This window comes from Molossus molossus, unplaced genomic scaffold (genome assembly GCF_014108415.1).
Source record: "Molossus molossus isolate mMolMol1 unplaced genomic scaffold, mMolMol1.p scaffold_m16_p_15, whole genome shotgun sequence".
Taxonomy (NCBI): domain Eukaryota; kingdom Metazoa; phylum Chordata; class Mammalia; order Chiroptera; family Molossidae; genus Molossus; species Molossus molossus.
Window position 1 is genome coordinate 79,320,996 of NW_023425350.1, and position 13,099 is coordinate 79,334,094.

At 49.2% G+C, this 13,099-nt stretch overlaps 1 protein-coding gene across 1 annotated transcript in view; it reads right to left on the reverse strand.

Annotated features, from left to right (window-relative positions):
- Positions 1-13,099, reverse strand: part of SLC9A2 (solute carrier family 9 member A2) — a 97,822-nt gene that overhangs the window by 23,814 nt on the left and 60,909 nt on the right. The window contains exons 4-5 of the mRNA XM_036262956.1: positions 12,552-12,769; positions 11,657-11,859 (exon numbers count right to left, since the gene is read on the reverse strand). Of these exons, the coding sequence (XP_036118849.1) occupies positions 11,657-11,859; positions 12,552-12,769 (421 nt within the window). The remainder of the gene's footprint in view (positions 1-11,656; positions 11,860-12,551; positions 12,770-13,099) is intronic.

A 13,099-nucleotide genomic window follows, 5' to 3' on the forward strand; every position in this document is an offset into this window, starting at 1 on the left:
CTGTGATTTACAACTTATGTAAGAGAAAATGGGCACACACCTGTGGGTCACAAAGATGGATTTCATTGATTCCGGATTCCATGAAGCCACTAGTTTAATAACAACCCCAGGAAAAAATCAACAAATCAATGCAATTTTAAAACTATGTAATATGTTCTAAGGGCATAAACCGCTGAGCTTTTTTTCTGTCACTATTCATTTAGTAAATAAGTGAGTACATAAAGGTAGGAGGGGCCGGGCCGCCCAGTCCTGGTGCTGCCCCCAGGGGAGGAGCAGGCTAGAAATGAAGGCGTTGTCACAAAACTAGTCGACTGCAGGGAGCAAGCAGGGCCCAGTGCCCAGACCAACTCAGGTTTCCAGAACTTTAATATGCCTTATAATTAGTTTATGATTAATAAAAAGTATTGATTATAGGCAGTGGATCGCTGACACTGTCCCTTTGGTGATCAGCCTCCTCTCCCCTCACCCTTGCAGCAGTGAAGAGCATGCTGGGAGGAGCCATTTGGTAAGTTCCCCTCACTGCCTCTTCCTTCCTTCTGCCTTCCTCAGTCCTTCTCTTAAAGAGCCAGAGTGCTTGGCATCTGTGTCGTATTAATGCCCTTAAATCAGATGGTATATTCTAGGAGCCTAGGTCTCCAGCTGGAGATACTGGTGGGGGGGGAATACCTTTGAGATGGCACACTGGAGACTTTCTAATTTAGGTCATCCTGGGAGCAGCCTGATAAGGTCTAGAAGAATAGCTCTCTACCTTAAAAACAACAGCAACAAAACCCAACACCTTTGACTTCCACCAAACCACTGCAAAACATTTCAAAGCCCAAGGAAAATGTTCACCTTCTCACTGGGCTTTGGCAGGACAGACGGGACCCCTGGAGTGAGGCGGATGGAGGGAAGCTTGGGTCAGCGGACTGTCCACCACCCCGCAGCCGGCGCTCTAGCCCACAGAAGCCGCTGTCCTGCCAAACGCAGACGTCCCCTTGGTTTGTTCTTTTGAAAGAAACAGATTTCCTTGTGTTTTTCTTAGAATTACTTTTTAAATAAAGGTGTAAGGAACTGTCCTATATTTCTTTGCTGATTTAGCAGGCAAGTTTCAGAAAAATTTGAAGAAACTATTTTATTTTTTAAAATCACTGTTATTGATGTGCTAGCTTATGGAAGGCCTTTCTCCCTTTACAAACCCAATGGCAGAGATCAGGCCCCCTGGACACACTGTCACTGAGCTGTCACAGCGGATGGAGCCCCTGGGTGCTCACACTCCACTCCAGCCTCGCAAGCCCCCAACGCCTGTTTCAGGGCTCCCCAGAGCACAGCACACCCTGTCCCGGTCCCCCCCCCCCTCCCGGCCTCCCGGTGGCTCTCCAACCGTACACCAATATTCAGACATGCTGCGATGGCGTCTATCCTTTCAAAAGAGAAAGAAAAACCCTGCATTGGCACATATCCCCTCCGGTTACTACCCCTATCTCTTGGAGACCTCAAATGAATTGCCTGTATCTCCTGCCTCCTGCTTCTCTCTCACCTCCTTCCTGGAATGCAATCCAGCAGGGTACCCTTCTTTAGCTCCAAATGAGTGACTTTGTGAAATGCCACTCATCCCTCTCTTCACCAAGTCAATGCACCCAGCAGGGTATAATCTGTGCCCCCTGCCTGACTACCCAGCAGCACCCAGAATGCACTCTCTGTACCCACCTGCCTGACCACCCAGCTGCTCCCAGAGTACACTCTCTGTGCCCACCTGCCTGACCACCCAGCAGCACCCAGAGTGCACTCTCTGTGCCCACCTGCCTGACCACCGAGCTGCTCCCAGAGTACACTCTCTGTGCCCACCTGCCTGACCACCCAGCTGCACCCAGAGTACACTCTCTGTGCCCACCTGCCTGACCACCCAGCTGCTCCCAGAGTACACTCTCTGTGCCCACCTGCCTGACCACCCAGCTGCACCCAGAGTACACTCTCTGTGCCCACCTGCCTGACCACCCAGCTGCACCCAGAGTACACTCTCTGTGCCCACCTGCCTGACCACCCACTGCACCCAGAGTGGCACTCTCTGTGCCCACCTGCCTGACCACCCAGCTGCTCCCAGAGTTACACTCTGTTGCCCACCTGCTGCACCACGCGCTGCACCCAGAGACACTCTCTGCGCCCACCTGCCTGACCACCCAGCTGCACCCAGAGTACACTTCTCTGTGCCCACCTGCCTGACCACCCAGCTGCACCCAGAGTACACTCTCTGTGCCCACCTGCCTGACCACCCAGCTGCACCCAGAGTACACTCTCTGTGCCCACCTGCCTGACCACCCAGCTGCACCCAGAGTACTCTCTGTGCCCACCTGCCTGACCACCCAGCTGCACCTGACCACCCAGCTGCACCCAGAGTACTCTCTGTGCCCACCTGCCTGACCACCCAGCTGCACCTGACCACCCAGCTGCACCCAGAGTACTCTCTGTGCCCCCTGCCTGACCACCCAGCTGCACCATGACCAACCCAGCTGCACCCAGATACTCTCTGTTCCCACCTGCCTGACCACCCAGCTGCACCTGACCACCCAGCAGCACCCAGAATGCACTCTGTGCCCACCTGCCTGACCACCCAGCTGCACCCAGAGTGCACTCTCTGTGCCCACCTGCCTGACCACCCAGCTGCACCCAGAGTGCACTCTCTGTGCCCACCTGCCTGACCACCCAGCTGCACCTGACCACCCAGCTGCACCCAGAGTGCACTCTCTGTGGCTCCTGCCTGACCACCCAGCTGCACCCAGAGTGCACTCTCTGTGCCCACCTGCCTGACCAACCAGATGCACCTGTCAGGGGTGCTAGAACCCTCTCCTTCCTAAACACTTTCTCCACTTGACTTCAAGACAAGCTCCTGCTGCTTTCCTTCCCCTTTATTGTTCACCTTTTCAGTCCCCGAGCTGGTTCCTGAACCTCTTCTTTGACTTCCAAATATCAGTACACCAGCCTCTCTGCACTCACTGCCTAAGTGGTTTCTGCAAGACTCCTGCTTTAAACATGGGTGTGTCGCAGTCAGTCTCCCACTCTGGCTCCTCCTACCAGCTCCAGGCCCACATGCACAGCCGCCCCTCCGTGTCCCTGGTGCCTGCAGGCAACGTGCACGTCTGTCTGGAATGGGACCTCAACACCTGGCTTCCCACCCACCAACCCCTACTCCCGGCACTAAATCCGATCGCGTTGTCCCCTGCTTGCTCCGTCGGAAAGCCTGGGTACTCCCTCTTACCCTTCCTCCTCGTACCCTCAATTATTCACCTTAATTTTTTGTCTTAAAAAATCCTCATCAGCCCTGGCCGGTTTGGCTCAGCGGTTAGAGCGTCGGCCTGCGGTCTGGAGAGACCCGGGTTCGGTTCCCGCTAAGGGCACGTACCTCGGTTGCAGTTTGTCCCCGGCCCTGGTTGGTCGTGCGGGTGGCAGCCACTCGATGTGTCCTTTTCATGTCGATGTCTCTCTCTCTCTCTCTCTCTCTCTCTCTCTCTCTTCCTCTCTCTCCCTCCCACTCTATCTGTACAAAAGATGGAAAAATGCCCTCAGGTGAGGATGAAAAACAAAAAAAAACAAAAAAAAAATCCTCATCATCTTGCTCATTTTAGATCTAGAATAAATGTTTCCGAATGCCACAGAACTCTCCTTAGCAATGGTACATGTGAAAGGGTTATAGGAGTGTTTCATTATTACATTACAGACACATAAACAAAACCTACGACCATTTCTTTAACAAATCGAAGCTTCGTGGAAGGCTCCCTGGATGCGCCGCCCTCGGCGCTGTCGGTCAGTGGTGCGTGCTGGCCCCCCCACCCCCACCCCGCACAGGGACCGAGCGACGCTCCGCCCAGCGAGGGTGCGGTCACCAAGGCTCTGCGTTCTCCTGGGCCGCTGTCTGGGTCGCTCTTGCAACAAGCTGACCTAAGCGGTGAGGCCTCGAGCTCGGTGTCTGTCCCACCTGTCAGCCACTGTGGGTGCAGACGTTCACCCCCGCCTTTGTCACCCCGTGGGGACTCGGGTGTGGGAACTGACACACATCAGTATGACAGGAGTCAAGTCCTTTGCGACGCAGGAGTCAGGTGTCTTCTGCGAACATCCGCGAACATTTAGCAGGCTGAGGTAGCCTGCTGCAGAGGTCGGCCCCCAGGCTGCCGTTCACAGGGATTGATCAAATAACTACTGTGCTCTAATCCTCTTTCCTTTCATAGAAAAGTGCACTGAAGATGCTAAGTTTCTCTTTCTTTGAATACCATTTTGCTTAATGTTGTCACAGAACACAGCAGATCGCCCGGCTGAACCATCGGGTTGGCGGCCGCCTTGGCCCCTGTGGCCCTGCCCCCCCTGTGGCCCTGCCCCCCCTGTGGCCCTGTCCCCCCTGTGGCCCTGCCCCCCTGTGGCCCTGCCCCCCCTGTGGCCCTGCCCCCCCGGAGGCCAGCGTCGGGTCCCAGGGCGGAGATCCGCGGGGGCCGGTCAGGCTGAGCCACGGCCAACCCTGGCCACTCCAGCGCTTCTGAATCCTGGGCTCCCCCATCCTGACTGAGTTTGAAAGAAAACAGACAGCTTCTAGTTTCTACACCATTACAATGTGACTTCAAAGATGTCTTTACACGTCCCAGGAATCGGGCTTGCTCCTGTATTCAATATTCCACAACGAAGGCTCTCTTCTGGTGACATGGTAATGTGCTTCATAAAGAGGCTTTCTCTAGTTATCAATCCATTCAAGAAATGTCCCCATTCTCACTGTAAATCTTGGCATCAAATAAGAAACCATGCCACATGGAACTCCATTTCAGAAGACAGTGTTAATGCCACACTGTCAGGATGGAAGAGTCACCCTATAGAACTAGTGAAATAGAAAGTGTATTTATTATTTAAAACAATTTTTTTCTTTATTGATTTGAGAGAGAGAGGATGGGAGAGGGAGAGACAGAAACATCGATGAGAGAGAACATCGATTGGCCGCCTCCTGCACGCCCCACTGAGGAGCAGGCCCACAACTTGGGCATGTGCCCTGGCCGGGAATCGAACAGGCGACGTCTTGGTGCATGGGTCAATGCTCAACCACTGAGCCACACTGGCCGGCGAGAAAGACAGTTTAAAGTTTAACAATATAACATAGAAGTTGGTAGTTGCATAGCTTTTATGCAAAAGGCAGAATTTTATGATTATAATTATTCCTACCATGTTTTTAACCCATTGAGTAGCTCCTTCCAGGATTCCTTCCCCAAGTTTCTTAATTATTCATATATGCAGGAAAAAGTTCTTTGTGAAAAGAGTATGTGTGTGTTTGTGTGCATGTGCATGTGCGCACACGTGTGTGTTCATAGTCTCTTAAGAGCTGGGGTGGGCAGGAGAAAGGGAGGGAGAAAGTGGTCAGCCAAGGCCCAGACAGCACTCATCAGTCCGCGACGTGTGCAGACAGAGTGGGGCCGATAATTGGCAAGGAAGCTGTGCGACCACAAGGATTCCTCCCCTCGTGGGCATCAGGGGAGCTCTGCCAGGCTTCCTGAATGCCAACAGAGAAGGCTGCTCATGGTGTGCTTACAGACTTCAAATACTGACCCCCAAATATCACCATCACTGAATATTTTCCTTGATAGTTTACCATAACAAATATAGCCAACGTATCTAAACTATTTGGTTTGTTACCTCTGTGTTTGTCATTTGTATATTAACCACTTTGCTAATCAAAGTTAAACATTGATACAGACGGTATTCATCCAAAGTGGGTGTGTCAGCTTTGAAGATGGGGAATGAAATGAATATGGGACCTCTCTTACATCTTTAGGTTGAAATACAATTCCAAAGAGCCAAACTATTATGTGTGCAATAATAATACTCTCTATTAACCACTACACACGTTCAATGAACAACAATGTGCTTCTTTGTAATACTTTTCTTTTTTCCTATGCTGTTCGTTCATTGCAGGAATGTAATGTCTGTTGAACCTAATAACTAAAAAAGGTAAGCTTGTATTTGTATGTTCCCTCCTGAATTGTTTCTTCCTAGTAGGTCATTTTACTGTATTTTATAAATGTACATGCCCATGATATTGTGGGGAGGAAGCTGGGTTTTCACTGCAGATTTTTGGGAAGCACTGTAGACAATAACAGCTGATCTGTGTATCTCCAAAAGACCTAGATCCTAGTTGCACTAGACTGACATGACTGTTTCATATTTACACTCAGTTCTGTGGCATGGAGAGGGCCAGCACACTGACAGGCCTCGGCAGGACGCTGTGGGTCAGCACAGGGCAGACGGGAGGAGAGGCAGCCTGTCACTCACCCCAAGGGTGCTCCTAGGAGATGAAAATGCTCAAGGCAAATGGATTCTCTTCTTCTGCCTCAGGCAAAGTGTGAGAGTTGCTAAACGAATGACTTATTGAAAGGATCCGTGAACACCACACTGGAGAGATGAAGCGAAGACATCTGCTGCTCCGCCACGTTCAGGCGTCTGCCTGCATCCGGGAAGGGTGCCATGCTGGTCATTAACCCAGAGGGCAGACAGCGAGGCCCTGATGGGGTCACAGAGCAGGTGCTGCTGTCCAAAGTGAAGTTCCAGCAGCTGGTGGCAGCAGGACTTAAAAATCACCAAGTCACTCCATTTGTATGTGAATTCTAATAATAAGTATCACTAGTCATTTAGGTCAGAAATGTATTATAATTATCCTAACTATGCTTTCCTATGTTTGTGCTCTCTCAGTGGCTTAACAAAATGTACTGTATTCTTGTTCCCCGCATGGACATTTTAAAGTTTTTGCTCATAAATGCCCTAACTGTAATGACTAATTAGGATCTCAGTTTTATATTCAGCCTTTAGGTAATGAGAATATTATATGAAGAAAGTCAACGGAACTTGTTTATTTTTAGATTCTAAAGGCATTTTCTTACTTTCTTAAATTAGAAAAGGGGGAACATAAAAAGAAGGGACTCAGACCAACAGGGGATATCTGAGCCAAAGCTGGTCTGTGTGACTATAACCAAACATGTCACCAACCATAACCTGGTAGATGTCTTCTCTAAGGGAAAGCAGCGGCTCAATACTTCCAAGTTGCCCTACAGAGCAGAGCTCAGGCTCAACTTCAGCTGCCACCGTTTGCTGACGTGCGTCACTGGGGTGCTCTGCTCTCTGTTTGGCCGCATGGGTCTCGTCCTCGGAAGCTTGCTTTGAGGCGACATGAGAGAATGCACATGGGAAGGCCTTGTGGAGCGGCTGCACAAGGAGGGTCACTGACGGGTGCTGGAATTGCAAGTGCCTGCGGCTTACTCTAGGACAGGGTCTCCCAACGCACCTGTCTCCCCGATTCCTTGGACAGGACAACCCGCTGTCCCCCACGCTGGGAGGTATGAATGAATGAAGAATGAAGTGCTTTGCCCTGTCCAGTTTCGCTCAGTGGTTAGAGCATCGGCCCATGAACCAAGTAGTCGTGGGTTCAATTCCGGCCAAGGGCACGTACCTCGGTTGCAGTTCATCCCCAGCCCCGGTCAGGGTCATGCAGGAGGCAGCCACTCAATGTGTCCCTCTCACATCAATGTTTTTCTCTCTCTCCCTCCTTCCCACTCTATCTGAAGATAAATAGGAAAAAAAATCCTTGGGTGAGGATTAAAAAAAAAAAAATGAAGTGCTTTTTGGAGAACTGACTAGGAAGACGGAGGAGAAGCTCTGTGAGTTGCAGTACTGAGCACTTAGCACACTCCACAATCCACTGGCATTTCACTCAGAGTTCAGACCAGACTGGTTCTGACTCCCAGCTGTACATTTCACTAGTTGTGTAAACGTGGGAAAAGAGCTTTCCCTCAGCTTCGGTGTCTCAGTTTCCTCATCTGTACAATGGGAGTAATAACAGTGACCCCTCGCAGACCTCCGGGCCACAGAATGGTTGTGAGCGTTCATGAGTCAGCGTGAACGCTGTTTAGACCTCAGGCACCTAGGAAGCATGCTGTGAGTAAGTGGTAAACAACTCTAAAAAAATAAATAAAAGGAAACAGCCCGTTTTTCCTCTGTTGTCACTCATCACTGTCCAGACTCCTCGCTGCTTTTCCTCCTCCCCAATGTCTTAAGACGGGTCCTCCTTTTTGGTTTCATTGACATATGTTTCTGCTCCCTTGGTCATTACTCCAGTTTCACGGCTGTCTGCCGATGACTTCGCTCTTCCCTGAGCCCGGCCTCTCGGCGCCTTGCCTGCTCACACCTCCACTTGTAGGTGTGAGAGCCACCCCTGGCCCAGCACACTATCACTCACCACCAACGTCCCACTCCCCCTCGACACAGCTCCCCACCCTCACTGGAGGGCAAGTCTGTCTTCTAGCTGCACAGAATAAACCCCGGTGTCCTCCCCGATTCCTCTCTCCTTCGTACCCCAGGTCTGACCCGTCGGGGGATCCTGTAAGTTTCCCCTTGAGTGTATCTGAGGCTCAGCCCATGTCACTCGCTGTGCGGCCCCACACTGGTCTTGCCTGACGACGCCTGGGCCTGAGCACTGCATTTCCCACTTCTTCCCTCATCTTCGCGTGCTGTTCTCTCAGTGCCCAAAGCAAGTCATCTAAAATCAGGAACAAGACAAGGATGCCCACTCCCGCCACTCTTACCCAACACAGAACTGGAGTCCTAGCCAGAGCAATCGGGCAAGATAAAGAAATACAAGACACCCACATTGGGAAAGAAGAAGTACAAGTGTCACTTTTTGCAGATGACATGATTCTGTACATAGAAAACAATAAGACTCCACCAAAAAAAAACCTATTAGAAACAATAAACAAATACAGTAAAGTTGCAAGATACAAAATCAATATACAAAAATCTACCCCATTCCTATATACGAACAATGAAACTTCAGAAAAAGAAATTAAAAAAAAATTCCTTTTCAAATTGCAACAAAAAAAGAATAAATAAACTTAACAGAGGATGTGAAGGACCTATATCCTGAAAACTACAAAGCATTATTAAAAGAGATTTAAAAAACACACAATGAAATGGAAAGATATTGATATTCCAAGTTCATGGATTGGAAGAATCAACATAGTTAAAATGGTCATATTACCTAAAACAATACATAAATTTAATGCAATCCCCATCAAAATCCCAATGTCATTTCTTAAAGAAATTGAACAAAAAAAATCATCAGATTTATATGGTTACAAAAGATTTGTGGTTACAAAAGATCCTGAATAACCAAAGCCCGAGGAAAAAAAAAATAGCCAGAGGTATCAGGCTACCTGATTTCAAATTATACTACAGAGCTATGATAATCAAAATTGCATAGTACTGGCAGAAAACCAGACACACCGACCAATGGAACAGAGCCGAAAGCTCAGAAATAAAACCACATGTATATGGGCAGATAATTTTTGACAAAGGAGCCAGAAACACACAATGGAGCCGGGAAAATTGGAAAGTTGGAAAGCCGCATGCAAAAGAATGAAACCAGACTACAGTTTGTCCTCATGTACAAAAATTAATTCTAAATGGATCAAATACCTATATATAAGATCTGAAACAATATATTACATAGAAGAAAACATAAGCACTAAACTTATAGACCTTTGTCTTATAGAACATTTTATGAATTTGACCACAAAGGCAAGGAAAATAAAGGCAAAAATAAATTAATAGAATTATATCAAATTAAAAGCTTTAACACTGCAAAAGAAACTACCAACAAATCAAAAAGGCAACCTAGCAAATGGAAGATGATATATAAAAACAATAGCTCTGACAAGGGGTTAATACCCAAAATACATAAAGAACTCATACAACTCAACACCAAACAAACAATCCAATTAAAAATTGGGCAGAGGAGCTGAACAGATACTTCTCCCAAGAAGACATACAAATGGTCAATAGATATATGATAAGATGCTAAACTTCACTAGCTATTAGGAAAATGCAAATCAAAACTACAATGAGATAACACCTCACACCTGTTAGAATGGCTATTATCAACAAGATAAATAATAACAAGTGTTGGAGAGGTTGGAGAGGAAAAGGAACCCTCATTTACTGCTGATCAGAATATAAAGAGGTACAGCCACTATGGAAAACAGTCTGCTGATTCCTCAAAAAATTAAGAATAGACTACCATATGACCCAGCAATCCCTTCTGGATATCTACCCAAAAAACTCAAAAACATTTATTCACAAAATGCACCCCATGTTCAGTGCAGCATTATTCACGATGGCCAAAGCATGGAGACAACCAGAGTGTCCTTCAATAGATGACTGGATAAAGGAGATGTGGTACATATATACTATGGAATGCTACTGAGCCATAAGAAAAGATGAAACATTGCCATTTGTAACAACATGAATGGACCTTGAGAATATCGCACTAAGTGAAATTAGTCAGACAGAAAAAGTTAATTATATGATTTCACTCATATGTGGGATATAAAACTGAAACTCATAAACACAGACAACAGTATGGTGGTTACCAGAGGGAACAGGGTGTTGGGGGTAAAGTGGACCAAGCATATAGTGATAGAAGATGATTTGATTTTGGGTGATGGGCACACAATGCAATATACAGGTTATATATCACCAAAATGTGCAATTGAAATTGAAACCTATATGATCTTATTAACCAATGTCACTCCAATACATTTAATAAAAAAATCAAAAGTAAAGACACATCTTGCTTCTGCACACAGCCTTCTGACGGCCCCACTTAACCTGGAGAAGAGCTGAAGTTCTGACACTGGCCTGCGAAGTCTTCCTGACTCAGGACCCAGGTCCTCCCAGCTCACTTCGTCCCACTTCCCTCCCGCACGCTGGCCGGAGCACCACGCTCCCGCCGCTGCCTGGCAGTCCCTTTGGCCTGAAACGCCCTCCAGCTCAGCTACTTCCTTCACCCCCACAAGCTTTTGCTCGGGTCACTTTTTGTTGTTGTTTCCTTCCATAATGAGTCTATTTAAAACTGTATGCCCCTCAGCATGCCTGACTTCCTTCTTCCTATAGAGCATCTTTGACCTCCAAGCACACTCTCTGATTTACTGACACTGTGTTGACTGTCCAGTGTCTGCCATCCTCCCTGGAGTGTAAGCTTCGCAGGGGCAGTGATATCTCTGTGTTGGTTCACTCCTGGCCCCTAAGCTCCCGAGGCACGGCCTAGCTCACAGCAGGAGTCCAGCACACATTTACTGTCAATATCCCCAAAATACTGGCACTCCAGAGGGCTGGCTCAGTAACCTACAAAGACGGATGAGCCTGCTGCGTCAGATCCCGGCACAGGCCATGCTCCACCTGCCGTCATTTGTCCCCCCAACATCAAGCGGGTGTTAACTCCTCCCACCGTCCACAGGACACTGCTCAGCAGTCAGTTCCGGTCAGTAGCTGCTCAAAGGTTCCCACACACCAGCATGCAGTGAGCCAAGTGCTGGGTCAGATGACAAGGTTAGCGAAGCCAGTTCACACGTTTGCAGTAGTGAAGTAGCTGTGTCCTTCCATACTGCATCCTCTCTGTGGGCCACGTGACCAGGCTGGGTCCCGCTGGGGCCGCTGCACACGCCAGGGACACAGGAAATACCCCTTCCCTAGGACCCTTGCTACTGAAGCTCAACACACCTCTGGGAGGCGGCAGCTGGAAGGAGCTCACTGTGCGGGTCTGAAAGGGCCAGTCTCCTCCTCCAGAGGCAGAGCCTTGCCGGGACAGAGGCCCTCTACTCACCAGGATGAAGACAGTGAAGAATATGACGACGATCGCGGCCGTGATGAAGAGCTTCTTCCGCGGAAACACGGCAGCAGGCAGGAGAAACACCAGCGCGAAGCAGATGGCCCCCCGCAGCCCTCCGTAGGCGATGATGAACTGGTCCTTGAAGGTCAGGGGAATTGTCCGGAACCAGTTAATGGCCTGCGTCAGGACAAAGACACCTGAGACAGAAAACAGAACCGAAAAACCGGCTGTTGAGGCCAGGATGTGTCAATTCCGGGACGAGCTCTCTGGGCTTCTGGGACAGGGAAAGGGTTTAAGAATAGGCCCCAGGAGCCCTGGCTGGTTTGGCTCAGTGGTTAGAGCATCGGCCTGCGGTCCGGAGAGACCCGGGTTCGGTTCCCGCTAAAAGCAGGTACTTCGGTTGCAGTTTGTCCCCGGCCCTGGTTGGTCGTGCGGGTGGCAGCTACTCAATGTGTCCCTTCACGTCGATGTTTCTCTCTCTCTCGCTCTCCTTCCTCTCTCTTCCTCCCACTCTATCTGTACAAAAAATGGAAAAATATCCTCGGGTGAGGAAAAAAAAATAAAGAATAGGCCCCAGGAAATCTTCCCCTCCCCCACTTCCTCTGCTGTGCTCATGCCACTGGGCTCCTGCGTGAAAGCTGATGTGACAAACGTGGACTCAGAGGAGCCAAGGAAGTTTAACTTGACTACAACAAAGGCCTGACATGCTCGAGGAAGGAAAGAACCGATCAGGACGAGGGAGAAGAGAAGAAAGGAAGAAGAGGAGGGGGGCGAGGGAGCACGAAGGGAAGGCCAGAGAGATGGAGCAGCAGCAGCAGAGGGAGGGCGAGAAGAAAGCCTCGCGCTGCCAGGGCGCTGATGACAGCGTTTGGGGAAACACGCGCGTTACCCAGGGCTCTCCAGATCAGGCAGAAGGCCAGGGTGAAGCACACGAAGGCCCAGTTCCACTCGTGGTTCTTCCCGACGGTGGACACGCCCATGAAGATGAAGATCAGGGTCTCGCTGACACTGCTCAGCATCTTCATGAAGTACTTGATGGTCGTGTAGGATTTTTGAGATACGTTTTCTTCCACGTACTTGTTCATAGTCATTGCACAAGTGATGATTCTGCAATGAAAGATGCAGCTGCTATTTCAACTTGGCCGTGATCCTGATCAGAATGTGAGTCAGCATTAAGAGCTACACGTGGCCCACCCTTCTGCCCATGACCACATTATCCCTTGATTTTATAATCGAATGTGACCTGCATCCTTGGAAACCCTACTCTCTCTGGAGGTCTGAATCGCTACCCATGGTCTGAACTGCTGGCTTCCACCTGCTCTGTCCCTCCACTCTCCTCACTCCAGATCCCATATCATAGGCTGTGGACACGGGCACCACCAGCTGTCCTATCAGCAGCACAGAGAAAACAAGTCCATACTGCATTCAAAACCCATT